General features: G+C 46.1%; 1 protein-coding gene across 3 annotated transcripts in view; it reads right to left on the bottom strand.

Moving 5' to 3' along the window:
* Positions 1–26884, bottom strand: part of LOC119978398 (ankyrin repeat and fibronectin type-III domain-containing protein 1-like) — a 1132713-nt gene that overhangs the window by 110610 nt on the left and 995219 nt on the right. For all 3 annotated transcript variants that reach the window (XM_038820019.1, XM_038820020.1, XM_038820021.1), the window contains 4 exons: positions 24131–24341; positions 10376–10570; positions 5936–6049; positions 991–1088 (listed from right to left, as the gene is read on the bottom strand). In XM_038820019.1, coding sequence (XP_038675947.1) covers positions 991–1088; positions 5936–6049; positions 10376–10570; positions 24131–24341 — 618 coding nt within the window. The remainder of the gene's footprint in view (positions 1–990; positions 1089–5935; positions 6050–10375; positions 10571–24130; positions 24342–26884) is intronic.

The raw sequence follows: 26884 nt of genomic DNA, 5'->3' as shown, positions 1-26884 counted from the left end.
TACACTGGTGAAAATTGGAGACACCTGGAAAAGGGTTGGGAATCTGGGTATCATGTCCCAGCCGCCATTTTTACACCTCCACGGAGTCTCCCCGACCCCATGAAAATCCACGCAATATAACGAACCCAACAGGAAAATCAGTGCACATGCACAAAGACACCTTTAAGTCAGCGTCAGGAGGTACAATCTCTTTTTTGTCAATTGGTTGTGGTCAGGCCCAGTCACATTAATTGACGGTGTGATAATTTTTGACCATTTGAGAATCAGGAGAACAAGTTAGGCATCCAGTGTGATCTCCAGTGATCAATGTAACAATTATGAAAATGAAAAATGAAATGAAAATGAAAATCACTTATTGTCACGAGTAGGCTTCAATGAAGTTACTGTGAAAAACCCCTAGTCGCCACATTCCGGCGCCTGTCCGGGGAGGCTGGTACGGGAATCGAACCGTGCTGCTGGCCTGCTTGGTCTGCTTTAAAAGCCAGCGATTTAGCTGAGTGAGCTAAACCAGCCCCTGTGGGTTGGTGGCTATCTGTTCCTGGGCACTATCCACACATGGCATGTATAAAGAAACAGGCCATAGAAGAGAATCTACTTGTTACTAATAACTGCTATTTCCCTGAAACTTAAATCAGAAGGATAAGAGAAAATCTAAACTGCAACAGATAAGTCAGAAATGTCAACTGGGTTCCATCTCTCAAGGAGCTGATGATAATTTTGTTGTAAATCACTAATCTATGCATCATATCACAGAATAAGTTGGTCTGAACTCAGATGGTGTGCTCTCATGAAGCTTCTTGTACCATCTGTGCCACCCTGAAGTTTGATAGATGTTAAAGCTTTATCTTGATTCATTGATGCAATCAGGCAGTTACCACAATAATTTTAAATTGAGACCATAACTAAGAAAACTCATAGCAGCATTAAATGGAGACATTAATTATATAATTTGCTGCATCATGGTACATGAGCAGTCTGTGTTCTACTTACTGTGACAAGGCCAGTCATTGTGTAGAGTAGAGTTTTCATGTCCTCCAGTGAGGCCTCTCCTGTTATTGAACTGAAGTTATGAGAAGTGCTCCATTCAACTGCAAGATAATAGAGAGAAAGAATGAACACTGAAAAGCAGGGTCACAACTTTAAAAGTACAGTCTTTGAAAAAGGTGTGCAAATCTATTTTCCTTCAAAGAGGAGAAAAAGGAGAAACATCTTGAAGATACTCCTTATATTTTGGTGGGAAATTCCTACTTTGTGTTTAACCATTTTAACGGTGGTTGTTTGCACAGTTCTGCATGACTGACTCAATTACAACTACCAATAACACTTTATTGAACTAATCTTAAGTAGTCTGCCACCAGACCCAGAGTCTCATGCCATGGTTACATTACTACAGAAAGCCTGAGGTGTCAATCAGACTGTTTACATTTCAAAACCCAAACATCCCCCCTTTCATATTGAACTAAAGATACAAATATCCCCTTTTTCCAAACGAACAAAAGACATATTTGCATTCATGATCCTGTTATCCACTCTACACCCACTGTTCAAAAGCATTAACAACTGTTTGGTTCAGTAGTCAGTCTCCGCACATGCATTGCACACAGTTTAAATAGTGCATGTTTCTTAATGGAATGTGTGTGTGTTGACTGTTCTTTTGGGTGATGTACTTTGTCCGGAGAGCATTTTCCCCATAGCTCTTGTTGTCTTGGTGACTGTTGTCATTCCATTGCAGTTGTTGTGGACTTGTGGAGCTCTGGGATTGATGGTAGTTCTGTACTCAATACAGATGGAGAGATCCCTTCTCCCTGACTGGCCGATTGTTATGAAGGAGCAGCTTTATTAGTTGAGTGCAAATGCCTGTGGTTGCACCTGTACATCTGGTTCAGTTTTGTCAACACCTGCTTTGAGTTGCCAACTATGGAATTGTGGTTCGTTCTTTCTTCCTGGTACCTGAAATTTCCCCTGAAATTTGTTTGGTAAGATCTCGCACAGCTGGTTCACTGAAGCCTTCAGTTTATCGTGCTTCTTCAAAGGTAAAGACTCCGATGGAATCTTACCCTTCAGACTGTTCCAGTCAGCTCTGATGTGAGAACTTTTTTCGATAGAGCATTTACCGTCGGCCTGTGTATTTCATTGCACTTGTGGTGGTCGGTGACCATCTTGTGGTTTACTTGAATATTTTCTCCCTTTCTTCGGAGTCTTTTGTTACTCTCACTCTGGGGTCTTTTTCTGCCCCGTCTCTGGAGTCTTTTGCTGTCCTATCTTTGTTGGCATGTTCAGGGTTACCTGCTCAAGCTTTAGACTTGTTCCAACTGAGATGAGTGCTGTTGTGTCTGGATCCGAAACTCTAGATCATCCTTCTTGCCATTGCATTGGGCTATCATCCTCTCGGTATGATTATTGGGCAATCATATAGCCTCAATCTTACAATCGCACAGATCTGTGGAGGTCATTATGTTGCATGATGCACGAGTGTTTTTCTGACACTTCCTGTTTGCTTGATTCTTTCTCCCCTATGGTTTTCATTGTAACCGTCTCAAACCATTTATCACCTATGGGCTTGACTGAACCAACCTGTTGTATTGTGCATAGTTCTTCATCAAACTCCTCTGCTGAAATCTCTCAAGTGGCCATTTGTGCAGCTTGATTTTTTTTTCTGGCCAAGCACTTGTGTGTGAAACGGTTCTGCTTCTTGCAGTTAAAGCATTGCTTTCCTTATACTGGGTAATTCTTCTGCATGTGGTTATGGTGTCCTCCACAATATTTGCATCCTGCCCTGTGTCTGCAATTGCTTGGCTCCTTTGGCTTAGATTGTCTGTCATCCTAATGTACCTCCTGGTCTGATCTGCCATACATATGGGGCTGGATTCTTCGGTCCCCCAGACAAATGTTTTTCGGCGATGCGTAGTTCCATGGCGGCATGTTCCTCTCTTCCCTCTGCTTGTCAATGGGATTTCCCATTGAAGCCGCACTGTGCCGCCGGGAAATGCACGGGTGCGGGTGCACTGCCAGTGGGAAAAGAGAATCCTGGTGGCCAGAGAATTACGGTCAACTTCTAGCTGTTATTTCACAACATCAGCATTTCAAAACAGTTCTATTTCTTTCTTGACCAGCGCTCTCCATTGCAGAAAGTTAAATCTTTTACATCATTATGGTGGGGGAGCCCCTGAACACAATGAATCGGGCTGTGGCCATTGCCTTCCAGTGGATCTGTTCCAGATAGAAAGTGCAATGGCAACCCCCATGTCCCTCTGGCCTGACACTATTTGGTTGCCTCCAATTCAAATCCGGGCTCCAGCCTCAGCAAGGGGCCCTGCTTCCATCTATATGATCCTGGTGACACCATCACCTTTCCCACAATTGGCTTATTAATGGCAAGATCACTCAGAGGTGGGAGTGCATTGGGTTGCTAACCTGATGTGCTAAGTTACAACTTTGCTCCTATGCCGTCTCCTAACCTAACTCGGTGGGATCGGGAAAATTCAATCCAAGTAGTGGCAAATAGAAATTAACAGAGAAATGTCAGGTGCATTGGTGCAGAAAGAATGAAATGAATCTGCTTGAAGAGGATGGTTATTGGTTGTATACAGTGAACCAATGGGAAACTAGCATCACCAGATACTTGATTATAGATTTAAGCAGGTTATTCTAGCGTTACAGTGAAAACTCGAAAAGGACAGCATTAAGTTTTGACTGCAAGGTTCTTGGATCTTTTCTACTCTTTCCATAGATGGATGCAGTCATACCTCAAGATAAATGGGTTCAAGCCTCAGTTTAGCTGGTGAATAAATCCCTCTGACTGATCTATGAGGTGAGTGCTCCAGAGATGCTTTCTTTCGTATAATAAAACTAAGCTGAAACCCCAGGTGAACATAAAAGATCCTGTGACCTTATTTAAAAAACAGGAATTAATTCTCTCATATTCCTGATCAACTATCGCACAGCCAAAACAGTTTAAATGTTCATTCATTTCATATGCTGTTTGTGTGGTCTTGTGTACAACTTGGCTCTTGCATTAGCTGAAGTAGTAACAGTAACAACATTTCAAAAACTATTTATGGTGAAGCAGCACATTGGTACATTCAATTTAAATGCAAGTTCTTTCTTTTCATGTTTTATTCTCTACCACAGGCCTGTGCAACTGGCGGCCCATGGGCCCGAATGCAGCCCCCAACTCCTCTGGACTCAACCTACCAAACATCATTGGATTTGAAAACTGCTGTAAAACTGCTCATCCCATCACGGGGTAGTTTCTCTTTACATTTGCTGCAGATAGGCTCACCAGTGGGTCCATCTCTTAGAAACACAGGGCGAAACTAGCCTTTGGTCGGAGAAGCAGCAAACAGTGGGAAATTAAATTTCCAAGGTAAGTTCTAGGGCAAGTTCCAACACCCAAGGCGGAGCAGAGTCTGGATCCCAGAACGAGAGCAGGATTGGAGCCTGATGCGAGAGCGGGACCGGAGCCCAGGGTGGTCAGGGTTCAGATTGATAGTGGGACCAGAGTCCAGGGATGGGGTCTCAGAGCAGGATCCTCTGAAGTGAGGGTTCTCACCTGTGTGTATGAGAGAGAGAGAGGGAATACATGAGTGAGAATGAACAAGTGTGCGTTTGTCTGTGTGTGTGTGTGCGTGAGAGAGGGTGTGAGAGGGAAAGAGTGTGTGCATGAATGAGTGTGTGTGAGGGAAGGGGAGTGTGTGAGAGAGTGTGTGTTTGTGGGAGAGAAAGTGTGAGAGCGAATGTGTGAGAGGGAGACTGTTTGTATATGTGGGAGTATGTGTATGTGTGAAAATGAGTGCATGTGTGTCAGAGAGAGTGCAAGCAATGTCTATCAGCCTCATCACGCCGGACTCGGAACACAGCGAGATTTATCGGCCTGGTCACGCCTCGCGAGATCTAACTAGACCTCGCGAGACGTTGCAATCTGGAACCCATCCATTGAGGTCGGGATCCAGATTTGCATATTCAAGTGAGTAATTAGTCTAACTTGAATATGTCTACGCCGGAATTAACACCAGTGCCCGGGATCAAACGGCCTCACCTCGGAGACCCCAAGCAGATGCCATTTACCACTGGTTTCCACAAACGTAGACCAGGTGTACTGGCACTTTGCAGGGTCTTCCAGGCGTTTGGAGGCCTCTGGGTGGTCGGGCTTGCAACAAAGTGGTATCCTCGCATGCTTGATGCCACCTGCTCACCAGAGCACTGCCAGCCTGACACTCTGGCAGTGTCACCCAGGCAGTGCCACCCAGGTGCCACCCAGCAATGCCAGGCTGTTCAGGTGGCACTGCCAGGCTGGAAGGGGCACAACCAAGGTGCCAGACTGGCAGTGCCAAGGCCCCAAGGTGGCATCTTGTCGGAGCCCCAAGGGTGTCCTGCCCTCGATGACCCCCTATTTGGTGAGTTGGAGCGTTGAGGGGGTCCGGAGGCGACAGTGGGGTCTAGAGATCTCTTCCTGCACTAGCAAGCTGAGTGCAGGAGGTGAATCTAAGTGCGGACTCTTAAGGGAGAGTGTGGCCAGTGAGACCGATACCAGGAGAGACTTCCAGCGACTTCCTCCCGACAGCATCAGTGCCTCGCGGAATTCTCCGTTGGATATTTATGATTGTATTTGATGATGTATCAGAATGTTCCTCAGCTAGAATCTACTACACCAGACCAGGCAGTGAATTTGACAAAGATTTTGTTATATTAGCAAGAGCTTAGCATAATGCCCTTTCCTCCTCGGATCTGAGTTTCAATCAATGCTGCACAAATGGGATGGATGGTTCCCATTTGTAAATGTCGTTAGTGAGATGAGTTTGATCAGTTCAATCTGCTTCCATTCAGTCTCACTGAGAGAAGCCAAAAGGATGGGTAATGTGGAACACATAATCAATCATAAAGTTTAAATTACTGAACCGCACACTTTAAAATAAAATGTTTCACAGATCCTTACCTTTATACTTAGTGACGACTGCAGAATTAACACTGAGAGGTTCATGGAATGTCACTTGCAATGAGGTACTACTGGCAACAGATAACTGCACATGGGTTGGTGCTTCTGGAGCTCCTGTGTATCCAGGACAAGAACAATTGTTCAGAAATTTAATTTTAAGCATTAGCTTTCAAAGGCACTATCCGATGCAGAAGGGGGAGTTCTACGAAGGGATACATTGGATGGTTCTGCTACATTAACATGTTAGAATATGCAGGTGGTTTGAGCCTGATGATAAGCAACTGATCAATGACATAACTATCAAGAGGAAGCGAAAGCAGTGGCCAAGAGTCCCTGAAGGATTTTCCCCCAGGGTAATGCAGTACCTGTGCTGTCAATGGGCTGTAGGTTTGGTTGCATCTTACGGTAAAAATTTCCTCTGTAATCTGAAATCTGCTCTGACACTGTTCCTCTACCAGATACAGGCATGTGTACCTCTGCTTACATATTCTCTTCTGTGTGTTTTGGCAGATTGGTCCTGTGTACTGCTAATGCTGCCTAACATTTCATTTCACATCTCTCCTTTATTCCCGATCTTCTTATAAAATGCATAAGATACAAGAAAATTCTCAACAGGAAAGTCAAGTACCAGGAGTGAAGTGTAGAAAGTGGCTCCACAGCAGATGGCACAATGGTTAGAACCTTAGAATGACACAGCACAGAAGAAGGTCAGTCAGTCCATTATTCGTGTGCCGGCTCTTTGAAATAATCTCTTGCTCTTGCTCTTTCCTTATAGTCTAGGAAATGTAATCATTCAGGGATTTATTGAATGCTTAAGCATTTTTTGAAAATTGTTATTGAATCTTCATCCTCCACTCCTTCAGGCAGTGAATTCCAGACCATAACAACTCCAGCTCGTCGCATAATTTTATTTCGTCATGTCAGCTCTTCTTTTGCCAATCATTTAAAATCTGTCGCCTCTGGTTATTAGCCTTTCTGCTCCTGGAAACAGTTTCTCCTTATTTACTCCATCAAAATCCTTTATGATTTTGACCACCTCGATTAAATCTCCCCATAACCTTCTCTGCTCTAGGGAGGATAATCAGTTTCCCCAAGTAACTGAAGTCCATCATCCTTGATATCGGGCGTGATTCAACGGGACAAAAACAGCTCAGTTCGTCAGTGCAGGAAGAGTACTTGTGGATCAGTGCGCCAATTCTAAAGGCGGCCCAGATATTTCACCCACCCCCCAAGCTACCCCACCTTGGCCTCCAGACAACCCCCAATTGCACCCAATGTACCCCTTACAGGGTCCTGAACCCCCTCCTCACCCTACCTCTTATGGGCAAGGTACCTCAGGCCCAACCCCGGACACATGCAACTTGGCACCTGGGCACCTTGGCACTGGCAGGGACAGCTCATGATGGCAGTGCCAAGGTGCCAGGATGGCAGTGCCACAATACCTAGGTGCCAGTGGGAGTGTCAGGATACCGCCCTGCCCAGAGCCTGACTACCCAGGTGTCTCAAAATGGCCTGGGAGACCTCCCGCCCAGGTGCTGTTACGTCTGATCCACGTTTGTGTGGATCAATGCTAAATGGCCCCCTGGCAAGGTCTCCCAGGCGCAGCTGTTGACTCTCTAATAGCTCACGTAAATATGCTAATCTGGATCTCGTCCAGCGAGGGAGAGATCTGGAGTGCGATGTCTCCTGAGATTCCATTGAATCACAGAAGATGTTTCAAGCATCGCCAATCTCACGAGTGGCCTTTCTCTCGAGAATGAACAGCTTTGTCATATCACCAAGTCGGGCATGATGAGGCCGGTCAATCGTGCCCATCATTCTAGTCAATCATTGCATCTTCTCTGAGGTCTTGCTCATCTTCTCAATCTGTGGTGCTCAGAATTAACCATAATTCTCCAGCAGATGCCAAACCTTACTTTTGTGCTCGCTGACTCTTAATAAAACAAAGAATCATATTAATAAAACAAAGAATCATATATCTATTTTATCAGCTTCTCAACTTGTCCTGCTACTATCAAGGAATTTAGTACAAATAACTCCAAGACTCTCTGTCCCTGCACCCCCATTAAACGTGTACCATTTAATTTATATTGCTACTTTTCATTCTTGTTACCAATATTAATAACTTCACATTTTTTTGTTTTTATTATCATCTGCTATGCATCAATAACCTGGGGGCATCAATTTAAAGTGATTGACAGAGGGTTAGAGAGGAGCTGAGTTGATTTTTTTAATCCTAAGAATGTTAGACATTTGAAACTCACTGCCTGCTAGAGTGCTAGAAGCAAGAGCCCTCTGCATATAAGCAGTGCACTTGAAATGCCATAATGTACAAGGCAAGAACTGCAAGAACTGGAAAGTGGGATTTGGTTAGACAGCGTTTTTCAGCTTGCACAGGGCCAAGTAGCCCCTTCTGTACTTCAGGGTTTCCAAGAGCGCATTTCTCTAGTTGCATTGTTCCCGGCACCAACCCCACTATTTGTGGTGAATGGTGGGAGAGCCCCTAAAAGGAGTTCTGTGGTGGGCGTTGGCCGATCGCAATACTCCCGACCCATGGTGCCTGATGTGATCTAGTTCTCACCCTTACTGGGTGGAAACCAGACTAACACATTTAAATGAGTCTCAAAACTCATTAAATTAGTCTCAAAACTCATTCAAATATGCGCAACCCGGTCGAGGTTAGAGTCCCCCGGTTCCTGGGATTCGCTGGCCCCACCGGGGGGCTGGAGAGCATTGGAGCCCCACCAAGGTGGTTGGGGGCAGGGTAGGGCAGTACCCTGGCACTATCCCCAGCACCAGGGCAGTGCCAATCTGGGTCCATGGCAGTGCCAACCTGACACCCTGGCACTGCCCCTGGCACCTGGGAAGTGTCAACCTGACACCTGCCAGGTTGCCAAGGAGCACTGCTTAGGGGTGGGTCTGAGGGAGGCCATGGCCATGAAAAGAGAAACATGAAGGATGTACATAAAGGGCAGCTTGAAGGTGGGAGGCCTGAAGGGTGGGGGTGTGGAGGGGGTATGTTAGGTGGGTATGAACGGGTGGTATGATGGGGGATATGAAAGGCGAGTATGAAATGGGGACATGAGGGGGGGAGCCTGACTGGGTGCATGAGGGGGTCTAAAAGTGGGGGAGGGGCTTGAACGGGGGGGGTGGTCTTAAAGGTGGAGGGGCCTCAGCGACCTCATAGCAATGTATGCTCACTCGGGGGTGGAGATCCATGCCCCAATGCTGCCGAGGATGGGTGGGGGTGCAGGCGGGTCACCCTCATGCCTGGGTGGCATGGGGGAGGGGTGATGTGGATACTTAGTGATGGGGGTGGAGGTTGCACCTCTGGGCTGTGTCTGCGGGGGTCTTAATGCCCGTGGGTGGTGGGGGGGGGGGGGGGGGGGGGGGAGTTCTTTAACTTAACTTTGAGGTCTGGGCATCCTTTAAAAAGGGTCCTGCAATCTCTGAGGAGCCAGTCTTGCCGGCATCTTTAGTTCCTCACGCCAGAAAAAATCGAAGTGTGGGACTTATGAGTGAGAATCTCCACAAGCTCCAAAAAATTGACTAAATGTAGGTGAATTGGGATCTGGATCGTGCCCATACACCCGACGGAAATCACCCTGCGATTCCCACCCAAAATGACACTTAGTCATTTTTTGGGATAATTTAGTGCCATGTTTTTATGTTATGAAGTGATTGAGATTCTGTCTGCGATGAAGTGGCTGGCATATATCCTACTGCAGCTGGAATCTCAGCCTTTGACTTGCAATCTTTACGTTGCTAAGCAACAGCTCCGCATCTTAAAATGGTAGCTGAGCTGCTTCTTTTTATCTTACTGAAGGCTTGCCTTTACATTCAGCACAAACAGATGTGACCGCTTAAGTGACATTTTCCAAAAACCTTCCCAAATCACTTATAGATCGCCTGTTACTTTCTGTGTGAACAACCAGACTGAAATCAATTATTCAGCACAAACCAGCAGTTGGTTCTGGGACTTTCTTATCTGTATGTCTTCATCATATACTACCTGCAACCATCCTGGATGATTACAGCATTCTTTATCCTGGTTACAGCTGGTATTTTCATTTTGGACAATCTGTCATAGCCATGTACTTCCAATGATGAGTCCATAGATTCTACACCCAGGAATCTTGCCAGCCCAATCTGTCTGCATCTCTTACATCGCCAGCGTTCAGCTTCATGCGCATGTAGCTTTGCCAAATTGAGATTGTTCATCTCCAAAATTATCTATGAGATCAGCATAGCTGCCCCATTTGTGCATGAAATATGCCATCTACTGAGTGACCTGCCCACAAAAATGGTTTTTGACTTGGATTTCTCTGCTCGTCTGGCTGAAGGAGGCCACTGGAAGGGTGGGACATGGATATACAGGGTGAGAAATCACACAGAAAACAAAAGCAAACAATACCTGTGCTCTTTGGCCATAATACTTACGTGCATGTTCAAAGCCAGCTTTCATCCGTTTGAAGAGTCGGTAATGCCACTCCCAGGTTTTTAGCTGTTTCTCTTTGTCTGTGCAGTTTGTATTTGGTGTCTCATTCAGAACCTGTGTGGTTAACTCACTTACACGCTGCTCAGACTCTCGCACCAGCGTTGATAAGTGCAAGGCCCGACTCTCCAAACTCACAACTGAAAGGGTAAATTGATGTTAAGTATAGTGCATTAGTCCTTTGCTGAATTTTGGCAAACATTCTCTATCTATCCCATCTTACCATAATTTTGGTACTTTTATGAGTCAATCTCCTCTGATCACCCTTGAAATGGCTGAAGTAACTGTTGAGAGCAATCAGTAATCTGTTTGATATTTTTTGTGTTTTATACTCAGGTTGTTATCAATTAAGGTTTGCCGACAAGCTGGGCAGATCATGATCTCTCTTTGGGGAGGGCTTTGATTACTTTAAACCTAATAGAAAATTGAGTACTTTCACCTCAATGCTGTGCCATCTAACAATTCCAGAGCAGCTAAAGCATAGGTTACAGAGTAAATTTTCCTCCACAGTGTCCCCTCGCACACATTCATTGCATCTACGGCCTGGCTTAGAAACAAAATCCCTCTGCACAATCCCATCAATCACACTAGGGATTAGGTATAGAGTAGGTAAGGATTTGAAAACAATAATCAGGGAAAACATCTACAGACACTTGGAAAGGTTTGAGTTAATTAACAAGAGACTGCACAGATCTGTAAAAGGCAGATTGTGCTTGACAAATCTAATTTAGTTTTTTGATGAAGTAACAGAGAAGGTTAATGAAGGGGATTCAATTCATGTTGGCTGTATGGATTTTAAGAAAGTGTTTGATAAAGTACCACATAAATGGTTGGTTAACAAACCTGAGGCTCATGGAAAACGTGGGTCGGTGTCAACTTGGATAAATATTTGGCTAAAAGGCAAAAAACAGCGAGTCATGGTAAGTGGTTATTTTTCTTACTGGAGGATGGGAGACAGTAATGTCCCCCAATGGGTCAGTGCTAACAAGTACTGCTTTAACTTGGATATTGGAATACAAGGTAAAGATTGATAGATTTTTGTTATGTAAGTACATTAAGGTGCATGGAATCGAGTCAGGCAGGCTATGGTCAGAGTAATTTTTGTTTTACGAGGGCTGTTTTTGAGATTTTCCCAAGAGCTAATTTTTGAATGTTGGTGGCTACTAAAATTTCAAAATTTGCCGGTGACACTAGACTTGGAGGAGTAGTCATACCAATCAACTGTAACAGAACACAAATAAACCAGCAGCATGGGCAGACAAGCGACAGATGGAAAAACAGTAAAACTTAGAAATTACAGGTACTGGCCTGAACTGGAATTCCATTTTAAGGTATACAAGACAATTGAGACCAGTATCAGTCATTTCCCAGCTTTACTGGCTTTTCCTTTTCAAAGAAGTGTCAGGTGTTGTATTTTGGCAGAAGGCATAGGGCAGGCATTTTCAAAGTTGGGGTTGCGACCTGCGGGTAAGTCGCGGGTGGGTGTCGGGAGGGTCACGGAGCCATCCGTTGAGGCGCTCCCGATTGCGCAAATTCAGGTGCAACAGCCGCAGCAGCCAGCTTTTAACAATGCCGGCTGCGAGCAGCCTTCAAAAAGGCTGCAACCATATAAAAAAATGCAGGGTTTTGTGCATGCGCACTGATAAGCGGGCACGCATGCGCAGTGCGGCCACATTTTAAAAATATGGTCACAGCTTTTATGACGGCCGGTCACAGCTGCACTGTTAACATACGGCTGCTACGGCTGTTGCGCCCGAATTTGCACAATCGGAGACGCAGAAGATTATTTTAAAAATTCTATGTAATCTTCCTGCCTGAAGGGAGTCAAAGAGCAGGTCAGACCCCGCCCCCCGAACGTCAACATCAAGTGCTTTGGGCATGATTGTGATCCCTCCATTTTGCCAGCAGCAAACAAAGTAAGAGGAAATGCGGGGTCGTGAAGGTCGGCCGGCGTGGGTCGAGAAGGTCACCCGGCGTGGGTCGCGAAGGTCGGCCTGTGTGGGTCCTGAAGGTTGGCCGGTTGTTAAAAATGGGTGCCCAGAAAAAAAGTTTGAAAACACTGGCATAGGTAGAGGCAATATGTACTTAATGACAGTTGTAAACAGTTTGCCAAGATAGAGGGTGCGATTCTAAGTGTCATAGCTGTCATAATATACATTCATGTATATAATGGAGGGCAAACAGGCAGTGATTGACACACAGGATTACCCATAAGCACACAGAACACAGCAGCCAATCACTAGACAGGACACAACCACTATAAAGCCAGAGGGCACCAGTTTTCCCAGTTTCTCGGGATCCAGCCTCTGAGACAGTCAGAGCTCGTGAGCATAGCCAGTGCAAACACCATGTGTTAGTCAGTAAGTCTGGTCAGGCTAGCCTCAGGTCTCCAGTCAAGTCAGCATAGTGTCAACCCACAGTTGAACATGTAAAATAGTTAGATGTTAAATAAAATCGTGTTGCATTTCATCAAGTGTTGGAAGTCTGTATCTCGCTATACTGCATCAAACGCAGTCCACATCGACCCAGCCTGCCCAAAACATCAATAGCGAACGGGAATTGCCACGAGAGCTTTCCAGCGCTCAGTCCAGTAAGGCTATTCAACATTAATTGGCCCACTTAATAACGCCTCAAGGGCTTCTCGCCGCAAATGAAGGCTCGGCAGCTGATTCGCCAGGACCGTGCTCGCCAGCCCCCCGCTAACAAGGCCAAACAGCACTTAAGCTGCACTCGGTCAGCCAACCCCAGCCAGCTTGCAACAATGGTGTCGAGGAGACCAGCCTAGGATTCGGTGACGCTGACCTGGGGAGGCTCCTGGCCGCAGTGGAGGCCAGGAGGGATGTCCTGTTCCCCTAAGGGTCCCGGAGACTCAGCTATAGGGCAGCCAGTGCTGCCTAGGCCGAGGTGGTGGCAGCTGTGAGCTCGGGGAGTGTGACCAAGAGGACTGGTCGCCAGTGCCACAAAAAAGTCAACAGCCTACACCGGGCAGCACGAGTGAGTAGACACCAATGCCTCACCTACCCTCACCCCCAGGGAAGCATCCACCCCCCAACACTCCATGCGACCCCCAACCCCCTCTCCAGCCCCTCCCCTTCAACTCAACCCCCAACATCCCTTCCTTCATACCTTTCCACCACTGTGAACCACGCGTGTGGCTAACAATGTTCCCTCTGTGTCTCCTCAGGAAAAACTCGCAGAATCGCATGAGATGGCCCAACCTGACAGAGGGGTATCGGACTTAAGAATCTTCACCAATGCGAGGAGCGTGCCCTGGAGGTGACTTGGATTGAGCGGTCACCCACGCGGAGGCTGGTGGATGCCGCAGAGTGAGGAACCACCAGGCTCCAACCAGAGGGCCTGTCAAACATGAATTGCTATTGCCTTACTGACTGACCCATCCCTCCAACTGACCACATGTCCATTCCCCCACAGATCCTCCAGCCATGCTCTGAGCCACGTGTTGGGTGTGATGCTGAGGATACACCCTTTCTCGCACTGTAGGTGTTGGTCTGTGGAAAGAGGCGGGATGTGTGTGCCTCATCCCTTTTATAGTAAGATACTACCCCTGAGTGTCCTGACTGCTCATTGGTCATGTCCTATTCTATGTGTTCATTAGCTGCATGCTTGCATATCATGACATTGACGTGGAAAGAGGCCTGTGATGATGCAGCAGCCATGGAAATGGCAGAAAGAGATAGATGCTTATTGCAAAAGGGTTCTTCTCCTGAGTCGGCAGGTGAATCCACCAGATTTAAGCAAAATCCAGATCCCAGCAGCCAAATTCACAGTCTCAGAATCATACATTTTTATGTCGCTGCTGCCATGGTAGCCACTAACCATTTAAGTGCCCCCACTGCCAGTCAAAGTGCTATGCCTATGGGAATGTTGGTTCTGTTCAGCCAGCAGGCAGGCATAAACAGTAATGTTCCAGGTTGTAGTCAAGATTCCGGTCGCCAATGGACCAGTTTAAGATCATGGTCGACCTAAAGCTAGTTCAGGAGCTTAAAAATCCTTGGATGAGCATATGATCGATGGAAAGAGAAGTTGATGTTATTGAGCGGGAAGATTGTAGTCAGAGAGCAAGAAAAACAGCACATGGAAGATGAGAGTAACAGGGCTGAAAATATAATTCTGGCATTCACAGCCGAAATTAAAGTCAAATGCAGAGGATAGATCCCTTCAGATGAAAATATGTAACTTGTAGAAAGGAAGTTTTTTGTCTTGCACTCATGCGGATAGATGCAAGAATGCCAAATTCAAGGCAAACAACAATGTATACTGCATGAGAAAGGGGTACTGTTTGGTTGGAAAGTCAGCTCTGTTTGGTTGAGATGTTGCCATGGCAAATGCGCTATTGTTCCCCCATGCTTTTGTTTATTCAAAAAAGGTGCACAACAGAATTCTCCATCCCTGAGACTAAGGACACGATTCTCCGGTAAAATTTAAAAATGTGGTAGCGAGCAGGAATTGCCGCAAGCGTCCCGGTACTCACCCAGCGAGGCCGGCAATGCAATTCAACGTTAATTGGGCGACCTAATGAGGCCTCACGTGCTTCTCGCCGCAAATGAAGGCTCGCCAGCTGATTTTCCGGGACCGTTCTCTTCAGCCCCAGGATATCAAGGTCGAGCAGCACTTAAGCTCCACTTGCTGAGCCAACCCCAGCCAGCTCGCAATAATGGTGCCGAGAAGACCAGCCCCAAGATTCGGGGATGCTGACATACATGGTCTCCTAGACGCAGTGGAGGGATGTCCACGTCCTAAGTGATTCGGGCGAGGATGAGGGCTTCCCTCAAGGCACAACAGACCACCACAAAGCGGGTGATCCTCCGGGCCGTGTACTGCAGCGCACCACCGGAGAGGTCGAGGCATTGGAACCGCATCTTGAGGAGTCCAATGCATCGCTCGTTCACAGCCTGGGTGGCCACATGGGCCCCGTTGTACCAGGTCTCCGTTTTGGTCACTGGCCTCCGTTCTGGTGTCATTAGCCAGGTCCTCAGTGGATACCCCTTATCCCTCAAGAGCCAGCCATCCATCTTGGGGTATCCCTCAAAGAGACCGGGGATGACCGACTGCCCTAGGATGTGGCTACCGTTCACACTCCTAGGATGCGCGCACACACACGCATTATCTTCATCTGGTGGTCACACACGAGCTGTATGTTGACGGAATAGAAACCCTTTCAGTTAACATAGGGCACCCCCAAATGGCCTGGTGAGCACAGGCAACGAGCATGGCATCTATTACCCCCTGGACTTGGGGCACCCCAGCGATGGTGGAGAAACCTGCTGCCCGGGTATATTGTTGGGCGTGGTCCATGTCAAAGACAATGTAGTTCTCTGCCCAGGCGTACAGGGCATCCGTGACCTGTCGGATGCACCTGTGAACTGTGGCTTGTGATATACCACACAGGTCCCCACTCGAGCCCTGCAATGATCCCGAGGCATAAAATTTCAGGGGTGCGGTGACCTTAACGGCCACAGGAAGCGATTGTACTCCTCTAATATGTGGTGCCGCACCATCTCCTCGCTGAGGCGGAGTCTCCTGCGGCATGTGTTGTCTGTCATCTGTTCAAACGACCAGTGATGCCTGTCCACCCTGGAAGGTTGCAGGACTCCTCCTCTGAGTTCCTTCATGGCCTGATGGGCAGCTAGGTCCTCATGGTGTGGGGCGAGGCCCAGCACATGGGCAGCTGCTTCGAGCATTCACAGATGCTGCTTCTGCTGCCACCATCCATGGCATCTGGCTGCCTGGCCTAGCAGCAGCACTACTGGGGCAACCTCTGCATCCAATATCCCTGCCATAGTGTTCAATATCTGTAAGGAATTGGGAGAGGGTGTTAGACTGACAAACAGCAGTGGCTCCCACCCCGGGACCCTCCATTCCCCCATTGATCCCCCCACCCGGAACGCCCTCCCTACGCACAACTGGCCGCAGCGGGCCCCCCTCACCGGACCCTAAACCCTGTACCCCGGACACCCGTTGATAACATCACCTGGACTGGATGCTGGTCCCCTCCCCCTGGCAATCACCCGCCCTCCAGCCGTGGACATGCCCCCGGAGCTGAGTCCCATCCCCTGGGTCTTCGGGTGTTGGTTACTGCATGTGTGGTGTTGCCTCCCACAGTGTTCGGACACAGTGTCCAGGCATCACGGTTCGTCTGGAATACTATGCAATGACTCCCAAATGCTAGGTAGCCTGCACACCCACGGGAATACACTTGGATTGTGTGAAGTGCTCACTTAACCACCATTTCCAATTTCCTATTAGCAATAACCTTCAGACATATAGCCAGAGGCCTCAGCAGTCGGCGGGGGTTATGGGTGTTCAGTGTGGCAGACGGGCAGGGACAAGGGTTGCCCCCGGAAAGGGTACACACAATCCAGGGGTCTGCATGGTGGTACTGTGAGCGGTTGCCCCCCCCCCCCCCCAGTTGTCCCCCCTAGCTTCACCCCCACCCTCTCATGGTGGCCCGCCCCTGCAGAGGGTACCCCTCGCACCAGTAGAGGGTCCCCCACCACCTGCCAAGGACGCAGGCGCAGTACCCCCGGAATCTTTGTCTGTGAGCAAAGATGGCTACTCACCTCCTGAGCACCCCACAGAAGCCCTTCCAACAGGTTCACATTAGAAATATTAATCGGCGCAATAGTGACCACTTGCTGGGGACTCTGGGGGCTGACAGGAGGCTCTCGTTAATTGTATGGAAATGGCGTTTAAGTGGTGATAATTGGTTTCTCGCTACGCTATGACGAGATCCTGATTTCACGTACAGGACTGGGCCGGTTGCATCGCCAACTGTTTGCCGCCTGGCGCGGTTCTCATTTTTTGGCCTCTCCCGCTATTCACCGGCCTTATTTTGCTTGAGCGAGAACGTAACGAAGCCGGAGAATCACGCCGTAAGCATCAACGCCGGGGCAGGATTCACAGACTTCCACGACAGTAAAACTGGCACCGCACCTGAACTGATTCAACAACCATTGAGCAGCTAGCACCACATGGAACACAAACGATTCCAATGAGAAACGGTGTGGGATTTGTCGGGTCCATGATTGACATTCGGGAGGCTGACAAGCTGCAGCCGCATATACACACTTCACTCCCCATACACACTCATCCCAGCCAACAAGATGGCACTAGTTGCGCTGGAGCGTGCCCATCCTGCTGATGGATTGGCTGGGGCCAGAGGGCACCTAGGGGGAGGTGGCCTGGACACACACACATAGTACCTAAGTTCACAGTGGGCAGTCAGCGGTGTGCGCATGGCTGCCTTGCCGGCTGCGGCAATGGTGTTCCATGCCCGTTCACCCTGACACCATAACCCACCTCCTTGCCACCCCGCGCTATTCCTCCTGACCCTGGCAGAAGCCCCCTCCCGGGCCAGCTGCACAACTGTCAGCAAAGTATAGGAATGTTGGACACTTTCCGTAGCCCCTCTCTCCCTTAGCAGTCATGACACCTGTTTCACGATTTTTAAAAGCAAAGTGAACCTCGCCATCGGGAATTAGGTCCAGTGGAGGCGGAGCAACGCGGAGGCCCCGGAGAATACCGAGTCATGCCCACGAATGATATGCCAACGCCGTTTATTGTACATGCAGAGTGGAACGCATTGATGCCGCTATTGAGGCACTGGAGAATTGCGATTTGACAATGTGAAACCAGTGCCTATCACGATTTCGGCATCAAAACCAATTCTCCGTCCTATCGCGTTTCCCGAGTCCGGCGTCAGCCGATGGAGAATCCTGCTCTCAATGTCTGATCATATTCCTTTTGCTTGCAGAGGACAGGTTCCTGCATTTGAATAAATGTTGCTCCAGCAAATAATGGAATTAAATGATGTATAATAATAATAGTCTTTATTAGTGTCACATTAACACTGCAATGAAGTTACTGTGTACATCCCTAGTCACTACAGTATGGCACCTGTTTGGGTACACTGAGGGAGAATTCAGGATGTCCAATTCACCTAATAAGCATGTCTTTCGGGACTTGTGGGAGGAAACCAGAGCACCCGGAGGAAGCCCACGCAGACACGGGGAGGATGTGCAGACTCCACACAGACAGTGACTCAAACCGGGAATCAAACCTGGGTCCCTGGCGCTGTAGAGCAACAGCGCTGACTACTATGCTACTGTGCCGCCCATGTTCTTGTGCTGTTGTTCTCATGCAGTAAAAATTGTCATTCCCTTTGAAATTTGGTATTCTTGTGTCTGTACTGATTACGGAAAGATGAAAAGCTGAAAAGTAAATTACTGCGTATGCTGATTCATGAAACGAATCAGAAATTATTGGACAATCTCAGCAGGTGTGACAGCATTTGTGGTGACAGAAGGGAGCTAATGTTTTGAGACCGGATGACTCTTTGTCAAGCTCTGCAAAACAGACAAATGGAAATCCTGATGGAGAGAAGGCTAGTATTTCTTCAGGGTCGACATTCCTGGAAGAGAAGTGACAGTGAATTAAACACGAAGATAAAAGCACATGGCTGCAGGTGCTGAAATCTGAAGCATACTGGACAATCTCAGCAGGTCTGACAGCATCTGTGGAGAGAGAAGGGAGCTAATATTAGCTCCCTTGTCTCTCCACAGATGCTGTCAGACCAAGATGAAAAGTTTCCTAGCTGGAAGCTACATATAATTACAGACAGGGATCTGTCTTCTGCAGGCAAAAGGAATATGTCCAGGCATTACATCTTTTTTGAATCAACTAAAGCATGGGTAACAACAGCTCCTTGGTGCATTTGTCATGAAAACATCTCGACCAATCAGCATTGATTCACCAACCAATAAGCATCCCTTTTCTCATGCAGAGTAAATTTGTGTTTCCTTTGACATTTGGTATTCATGCATCTATCCTGATAAGTGCAAGACGAAACGCTTCCTAGCTAGAAGCTACATATATTCATATACAACGAGCTGTCCTTTGCAGGCAAAGAAATATGTCAAGATATTGCAGATATTTGAATATACATCCTATTGCTTGCCATTGGAGGAAGCAGAAGGGAACAAAGTCTCCCCAAAGGGAAAAAATTGTTTTCAGGAGATACGGTTCATCTGGGCTGAAGTTTTTTTCCGAAGAGATCAGTGAGAATGGCTGGGATTTCCCAACCCTGCCCACAGCCGGATTTTCCGGTGCCACTGAAAGCCAATGAACTTTGGCTGACTCTCCGAATGTTTTGTTCCGCAAGAAGTCCCACCATGAACAGGACTGGGAAATCCTGGCCAGTATGTCTGACATTGAGAAAGTGCTACGAGAACACAAAGTGTTCTTTGACCAAGGAAACCAAATGATAAAATTTGGCATCATAAAGCCAAATTCAAGATAAAAAACGATGGACAGCCAACATTTTGAAAGGCGCGTTCAGTTTATGCACAGTTAGAAGCAGGAAGTGAAGAGCTGGATGGATTAGAAAGAAGAGGGGCAATTAAGAAGGTGAAGAGCCACTTGTGATAGTTCAAAAAGAGAAGGATCCATTCAGATTTGTAGACATTATAAGTAAGCAGTAAATAAAGCGATCGAGAATGATACTTACCCATTGCCTACTAGTGAAAAATTGTTTTCTAATTTATCCATTGAAAAGATTTTCATTAAGATAGATCTGTCAAATACATATTTGCAATTAGAATTAATTGACATAAGCAAGAAATTGCTCACCATCCATACAAATAAAAGATTGTACTGGTATACAAGGTTATCATTTGGGCTTTCTCCTGCTCCTGCAGTTCTTCGATGTCATGGATCAGATACAAAGAGGGAGAAAAGCAGTGTGCTGCTTCTTAGATGGCATTCTGATGAGTAGTAAGACAGAGAATTAGCACGTTGTAAGGTTGAAGGAAGCCCTCAATCAGTTTCAAGAGTATGGCATTAAAGCTGACAAGCACAAAAGTTGCTTCATGCTACCAACTCTGAACAAAACTGGGTCACCAAAAAGATCATGAAGGTATCCACACACTGTGGGAGATGACAGGGGTTTTGAAAGCAAAGAGACCAAAGGAGAACTTAAAACATTCATAAGAATTGTTGTGAATTATCCTAAATTCACCCCTGAATTAGCCCACTGTAGCAACAGCTCAAAGATGGAATAGTTTGGGAGGTGGTCGGTGGAGTGCGAGAGAGTATTTTAAGAAAGGAAGAAAGTACTGACTCATGATGCTATTTTGATCCGCTAGGATTCCAAGAAACAATTGTTTTACCATGTGATGCCTCATCACAAGGATTAGGTGTATTGTATCTCACAAAATGGAAGCAGCATGTAGAAGCCTGTAGCATATGCTTCACGTACTTAGTTGTCGAGGTCTATAGCGCAGAAAAGGATATTTGGTGCTTTGCACCAGTCAAAAACAAACACCTAAGTATTCTAATCCCATTTTCCAGCACATGGCCTTGTATGCCTGGGCATCGCAAGTGCACATCTAAATATTTCTTAATTGTTAAGAGGATCTCTGCCTCCATCACCTTTTCAGGCACAGAGCTTCAGACCCCCACCAGCCTCTGAGTGAAAAGGTTTCTCCTCACATCCCCTCTAAACCTTCTGCCCCTTACCTTAAGTCTACTCCCCCTGGTCATTGATCTTTCAACCAAGGGGAAAAGTTTCTTCTTGACTACTCTATCTATGCCCCTCATGATTTTATACATCTCAATCATGTCCCCACTCATTCGCCTCTGCTCCAAGGAAAGCACCCCAATTTATTCAATCTCTCTTTATAGCTTAACTTCTCCAGCTCAGGCATCATCCTGGTAAATGTCTTCTGCACCTTTTTCAGTGCTATCACATCACTCGCACAATATGTATTCCAGGAACTGCACACAATACTCTAGTCTAACCAACGTTTTATACAGTTCCAGCATAACCTCTCTGCTCTTAAACTCTATGTTAATAAAGGCAAGTATCTTCTTAACCACTGCATTTACCTGCCATGCTACCTTAAGAGACCAGTGTACATACACACCAAGGTTCCTCTGATCCTTAGTGCTTCCCATGATCCTGCCGTTTATCATGTATTCTCTTGCCTTGTTTATCCTGCACAAGTGCATCACCTCACACTTATCCAGATTGAATTCCATTTGCCATTGATCAGCTCATCTGACCAGCAGTCTATGTCCTCCATGAATTTTTGTATTATCTGTGAAATTACTGATAAACCCTCCTACATGAAAAAATGACATTCATGTCTAAATTATTTATATAAACCACAAACAGCAAGGGCCCCAACACATATCCCTACGGAACCCCACTGGAACAGGCTTCCAGTCAGGATAACACCCCTCGACCATCACCCTCTGCTTCCTGCCGCTCAACCAATTCTGGATCCAATTTGCTACATTTCCTTGGACCCCATGGGCTATTACTTTCGCTATCAGTCTCCCACATGGGACCTTATCAAAAACCTTGCTGAAGTCCAAGTAGACTATGTCAAATGCATTACCCTCATCTACACACTTGGTCACCTCTTCAAGAAACTTACTCAAGTTGGTCAGACATGACCTCCCCTTAACAAAACTATGCTGACTGTTCTTGATTAATTCCTGCCTCTCCAAATGCAAATTAATTCGGCCTCTCAGAATTGCTTCCAATAATTTCACCACCACTGAGTTTACACTGACTGGCCTGTAGTTTCCTGGTTTATTCTTTCCTCCCTTCTTTTTTTTTTTTTTAGATTACCCAATCATTTTCAAGTAAGGGGCAATTTAGCGTGGCCAATCCACCTACTCTGCACATTTTTGGGTTGTGGGGGCGAAACCCACGCAGACACAGGGAGAATGTGCAAACTCCACACGGACAGTGACCCAGAGCCGGGATCGAACCTGGGACCTCAGCGCCGTGAGGCGGTTGTGCTAACCACTAGGCCACCGTGCTGCCCTCTTTCCTCCCTTCTTGATTAATGTTACTACAGTAGTTATCCTCCAGTTCTCCAGCACCTCTCCTGTGCCAGAAAGGAATTGAAAATTATTTCCAGCACCCCTGCTATTTTCTCCCTTGCCTCACAGCCGGCGATACATTTAATCCGGTCCTGGAGATTAGATTACTTTTAAGCACTTTAACAAAGTCAGAGCAAAATTACTCACAAGTTGAGAATGAAGCATTAGGTAATTTGGACATTTTGAATTCTCCCTCTGTGTACCCAAACAGGTGCAGGAATGTGGCGACTAGGGGCTTTCACAGTAACTTCATTGCAGTGTTAATGTAAGCCTACTTGTGACAATGCAAGATTATTATAGAGATCATATATGGTGGTACAAAGATCCATAAATACCTGTATAGTAGGAAGTTCACTTTGTTAACTGACCATCAAGCCGCTATAATCATTTTTAGTTCAAAGAAGGATATAATCCCTTGTGGCAGCACGGCTTTAGAAATCTGCATTGATTTTAATGTCTCAGCAGTGCAATATTAAATGTTGTAAGTCAGTAGCTCATGGAAATGGATGAAAATATTTTTTCTTCTTGGCAAATTATATTTTTGTTAAACACACACTGGTGATAAGGGTTCTTTTTTACATTTAAATTACTCTGGTCATTTTTGTTTTGGCTATGATTACAGTAAAAACAAATATCCAACCCAACAATTTCAAGTATTGTTTGTATTGGTTTAGTCATAATTGGACCTGAGAAATTATGTCCCTTTACCGTTTCACAGTTTAATGTATATGTTTTTTTTTTGGTGGGGAGGAAATATAGTATATTGTACAACTGCCTATTTGCTGAGAAGTTGTAAATAAGGTTAATTCAACAATGGCTGCTTGCAGTGAGTCTGCACGTTGAGTCTTTGCTCAGTACAGTACACAACAATAAGTATTGACAGGCTATTTCTCCTGTGGAAAATTTCACACCCAATGCCAATTCTGTCTTCAAACAACATACACACACTCATTAATATAAATCCACTCACTTATATCAACAGACAATCACATACAAAGACGCAAACTTATATGCAAATTGGGCAGTATTTAACAGGCGACAAGGGTCTGTCTGCTGCCTGGAGAGGTGACGAGACCCCCACATCACCTCCTTTGGGAAGGCCCAGCAAATTAAGCACCAGTCAGTACCTAACTGGGCAGCAGCAGTCCTTCCCTGGGATCAGAGACCGCAAGGAAATTGTACCAGCCGAGAGCTGTCAGCCAATCAGAGGCTGGTGACCATGCATTGTTTGGCAGCGCCAGTAGGAACGGCGATTGCTGCTTGTAATACCGCCGCCTGAGCCCCAGGATCACCAAGGGACCAAGGTCACAGGTGAGTAATGACTGGATGGGGGTTATGGGATGGGGGTTGTGGGTTAAGGGGGCTGGGGGCTCAACAGAAAGGGCAGAGGGGTGGCTCTCAGAAAACACCCCCCCCCCCCTCCCCCACTTCCCTTCCTGATGCCAGGTCGCTTGATCAGGTTCTAAGTCCCTTTGCTTCTTGTGTTTCCTGCATGACATGTCCCCCACTCCCACTGGATTAATACCAGTGATGGCAGATGAGAGCCATAAATGACCATTGGTCTCAATTAATAACCTCAATTGGCAGCAGACAGGAAGGCCATCCATGAACCTTTCCACCAGCTGAAATGCACTCCTGCCACCAAACTTGTCTTGGTGGAAGGGCAATAAATTCTGCCCATAGAAATACACAAACTCACTCACTCAAAGTTGTCTCCATCAAAGAAACTGGAATGCCTTATTTCCATTTGAAATAACTTGATGCCATCAGATAATGATTGGACTTACAGTGTGGACTCTCCTTAGCTCCAGCCTGCAGAAGCATCTTGGCCATGGGCACATTGTTGGTCATGATTGCAATGTCCAAAGGCATCAAGCCTTCACTGTTTGGTGTGTTCAAATCCAGTTCCTCTGTGCTGTAGAGGTTTAGGAGCATCTGGACAGCATCAAGATCCTGCTGTTCCACAGCCTCAAAGACCGCCTCGTTACTATGAAAATTCTAAAAAAAAATGAAATAGGAAATTGTTTTTCTTCACATTTTGATGTTGTGTATATAATATATTTGGTGCAGTAAAGTGAAAGAGCAAGTTCCAATACTAGTAGCGCCTGTCTACTTCTGTCATCACTTCAAGTTGTAATTGGTTTAAGCGCACAGATCAGATTTCATTGCAACAGCTGCCTATAATATACACTGTGCACTCAAACAGAAGCAAAAACCTCTGCTCCAGGCAGCCTCACACGCTGTGAACAAAGATTGTGCACAGCATGGCACTCAACTTTATGCAGGACCCTGAGCAATTGGTGTTTGCTATGGCATTTGGGTAGGCTGTCCATGTTATCTTGTTAAATCTGCCAATAATTGCATGTAATACTGGAATATATAGACCTCCATTGAAGACCATCCGACTATTTCAACCTGGATCAAACTTGCTTTGTTCTTTTGACAGTGTTACTATACAAATAAGAAATTGGATACACCCTACCAAAATCCATTCTATCACTTACAAACAGATAATAGCAATGTACAGATGTCAAACATCACATTGTTATCAACATCTTATGTAAAATTATTTTTTACTTTTTGTCAGTCATCCATTTTGTGAGGTGTTGATGGATGTAACACTTTTGCTAGCAGCAAACAAGCAAATTCCTTCTATACTGTCCCATCAAATACTCCCAGGACAGGTACAGCAAAGGTTAGATATGGAGGAAATCTCCCTGCGCACTACACCATTGAATATTCACAGGGTAGGCACAACTTAGGTTAGGTACAGAGTAAAGTTCCCTCCAATACTGCTCCATAAAATATTTCAAGGGCACATACATCATGGGTTAGATACAGAATAAAGTTTGTTTTGCACTATTTAATCTAAAACTCCCAGGATAGATGTTATGTTCTGTGTTATGGCCGCAGTAATGATGTACACAGAACATCTAATTATTTAACGAGTGAAATAATTTATTGACAAACAAGTGGAAAGATAACTAACAAACTATAATACAGACGATGACTAGTGATTGAATTCAGTGAATTCTCCTGGAGCTACTTTTTGTGCGACTGTCCTCCAGTATGACATACAACCAACAGCCAAATCTTTCAAGTTACATGGTGGATCTCGATCGCCACCTGGTGGTCGGAGGTCATACCAATAACTATATACATTGATACATAACTATATATATTGATGAGCACATGCATATCACCACAATTCCCCCTCCTTTGGAAGTGTTAACATTTACTGTGTTTATCAAGACATGATATGCATGATAACTTTAGACATGTATTGTACATAGTTCAGGACAAGTTCAGTCTGTCAAGTTTACAACCTAATCTGGTTGGTCTCCTGAGCAATGGCTGAGTAGGCGATTGTGTCCCACCTTCATTTATTGTTGGTGTTCCTGCTTGTTCTGTATTTATTGCTGCGTATGTTTCTCTGATGGCTGGCTCTGATGCATGGTCTGTATCCTCTTCAAGTGTTTTGGGATTACATACCAACTCTTCTGTTGGACTCAAAACAAAGGGACGTTGAACTTTCAACAGCGCTCTTCGGTTTCTTCGCAAGACTTAGCCATCCTCAGTGATGACGAGAAACGAATGTAGGTCTGCTTGTTGCAGTACCTTTGCAAGTCTTACCCGTCCGTTTCCATTGGTATCCTCCGATCTAACAGTGTCACCTGAATGCAGTGGTTGGAGCTTCCTTGCAGATCTATCATAAAATCCCTTCTGCCTCCTTTTTTGAAGAAGCAGTTTTCGCTCCAGTCTTCAATTCACAGGGTGAATTGCTATAGAAGGCAGGGTCGTTCGTAGCTGTCTATTCATTAGCATCTGTGCTGGTGACAGCCCATTGACAAGAGGCTTCGAACAATAGTTTAAAAGCCCAAGATAAATGTCTTCCTGGCTGTCAATGGCTTTTTTTAGCAGCTGTTTAACAATTCTGCCTTCCCATTAGCCTGGGGATTTAAGAGACTTGAAGTAACGTGCGGAAAGTCATAATGACGGGCGAACTCAGCCCACTCATAGTTTTTGAAACAAGGACTATTGTCAGACATGACAGTGTTTTCTATGCCATGCTGGGCAAAAATCTCGTTAGCATGTTGGATAACAGACCGAGCAGTCGAGTTCGCTAACTGTGCTACCTCTAGGTAATTAGGAGGTAGCCTTTACCATTGAAGTGAAAATGCCAACCTTCTGCCAAGGAGCTGTGATGATTTCACCGATGCGCCTTGGCTCTTTGCACTGGATCGTTTGATAAGTGTCACAGTTGTCAAACATAACTGCAATGTCTTGGGTGATGCCTGGCCAATACATTGTATCCCTGGCTCTGTGCTTGCACTTCTCAATGGTCAGGTGCCCTTCGTAGAGCTTCTTGAACATGATGTGGAGATGCCGGCGTTGGACTGGGGTGAGCACAGTAAGAAGTCTTACAACACCAGGTTAAAGTCCAACAGGTTTGTTTCAAACACGAGCTTTCGGAGCACGGCTCCTTCTGAGACTAGCAATTTAATTCCAGATTTATTAACTAAATTAAAATTTCACCAGTG

This window comes from Scyliorhinus canicula, chromosome 15, assembly GCF_902713615.1.
Source record: "Scyliorhinus canicula chromosome 15, sScyCan1.1, whole genome shotgun sequence".
In the NCBI taxonomy this organism is placed as follows: Eukaryota; Metazoa; Chordata; class Chondrichthyes; order Carcharhiniformes; family Scyliorhinidae; genus Scyliorhinus; species Scyliorhinus canicula.
This window is presented reverse-complemented; position numbering and strand designations above follow the sequence as displayed.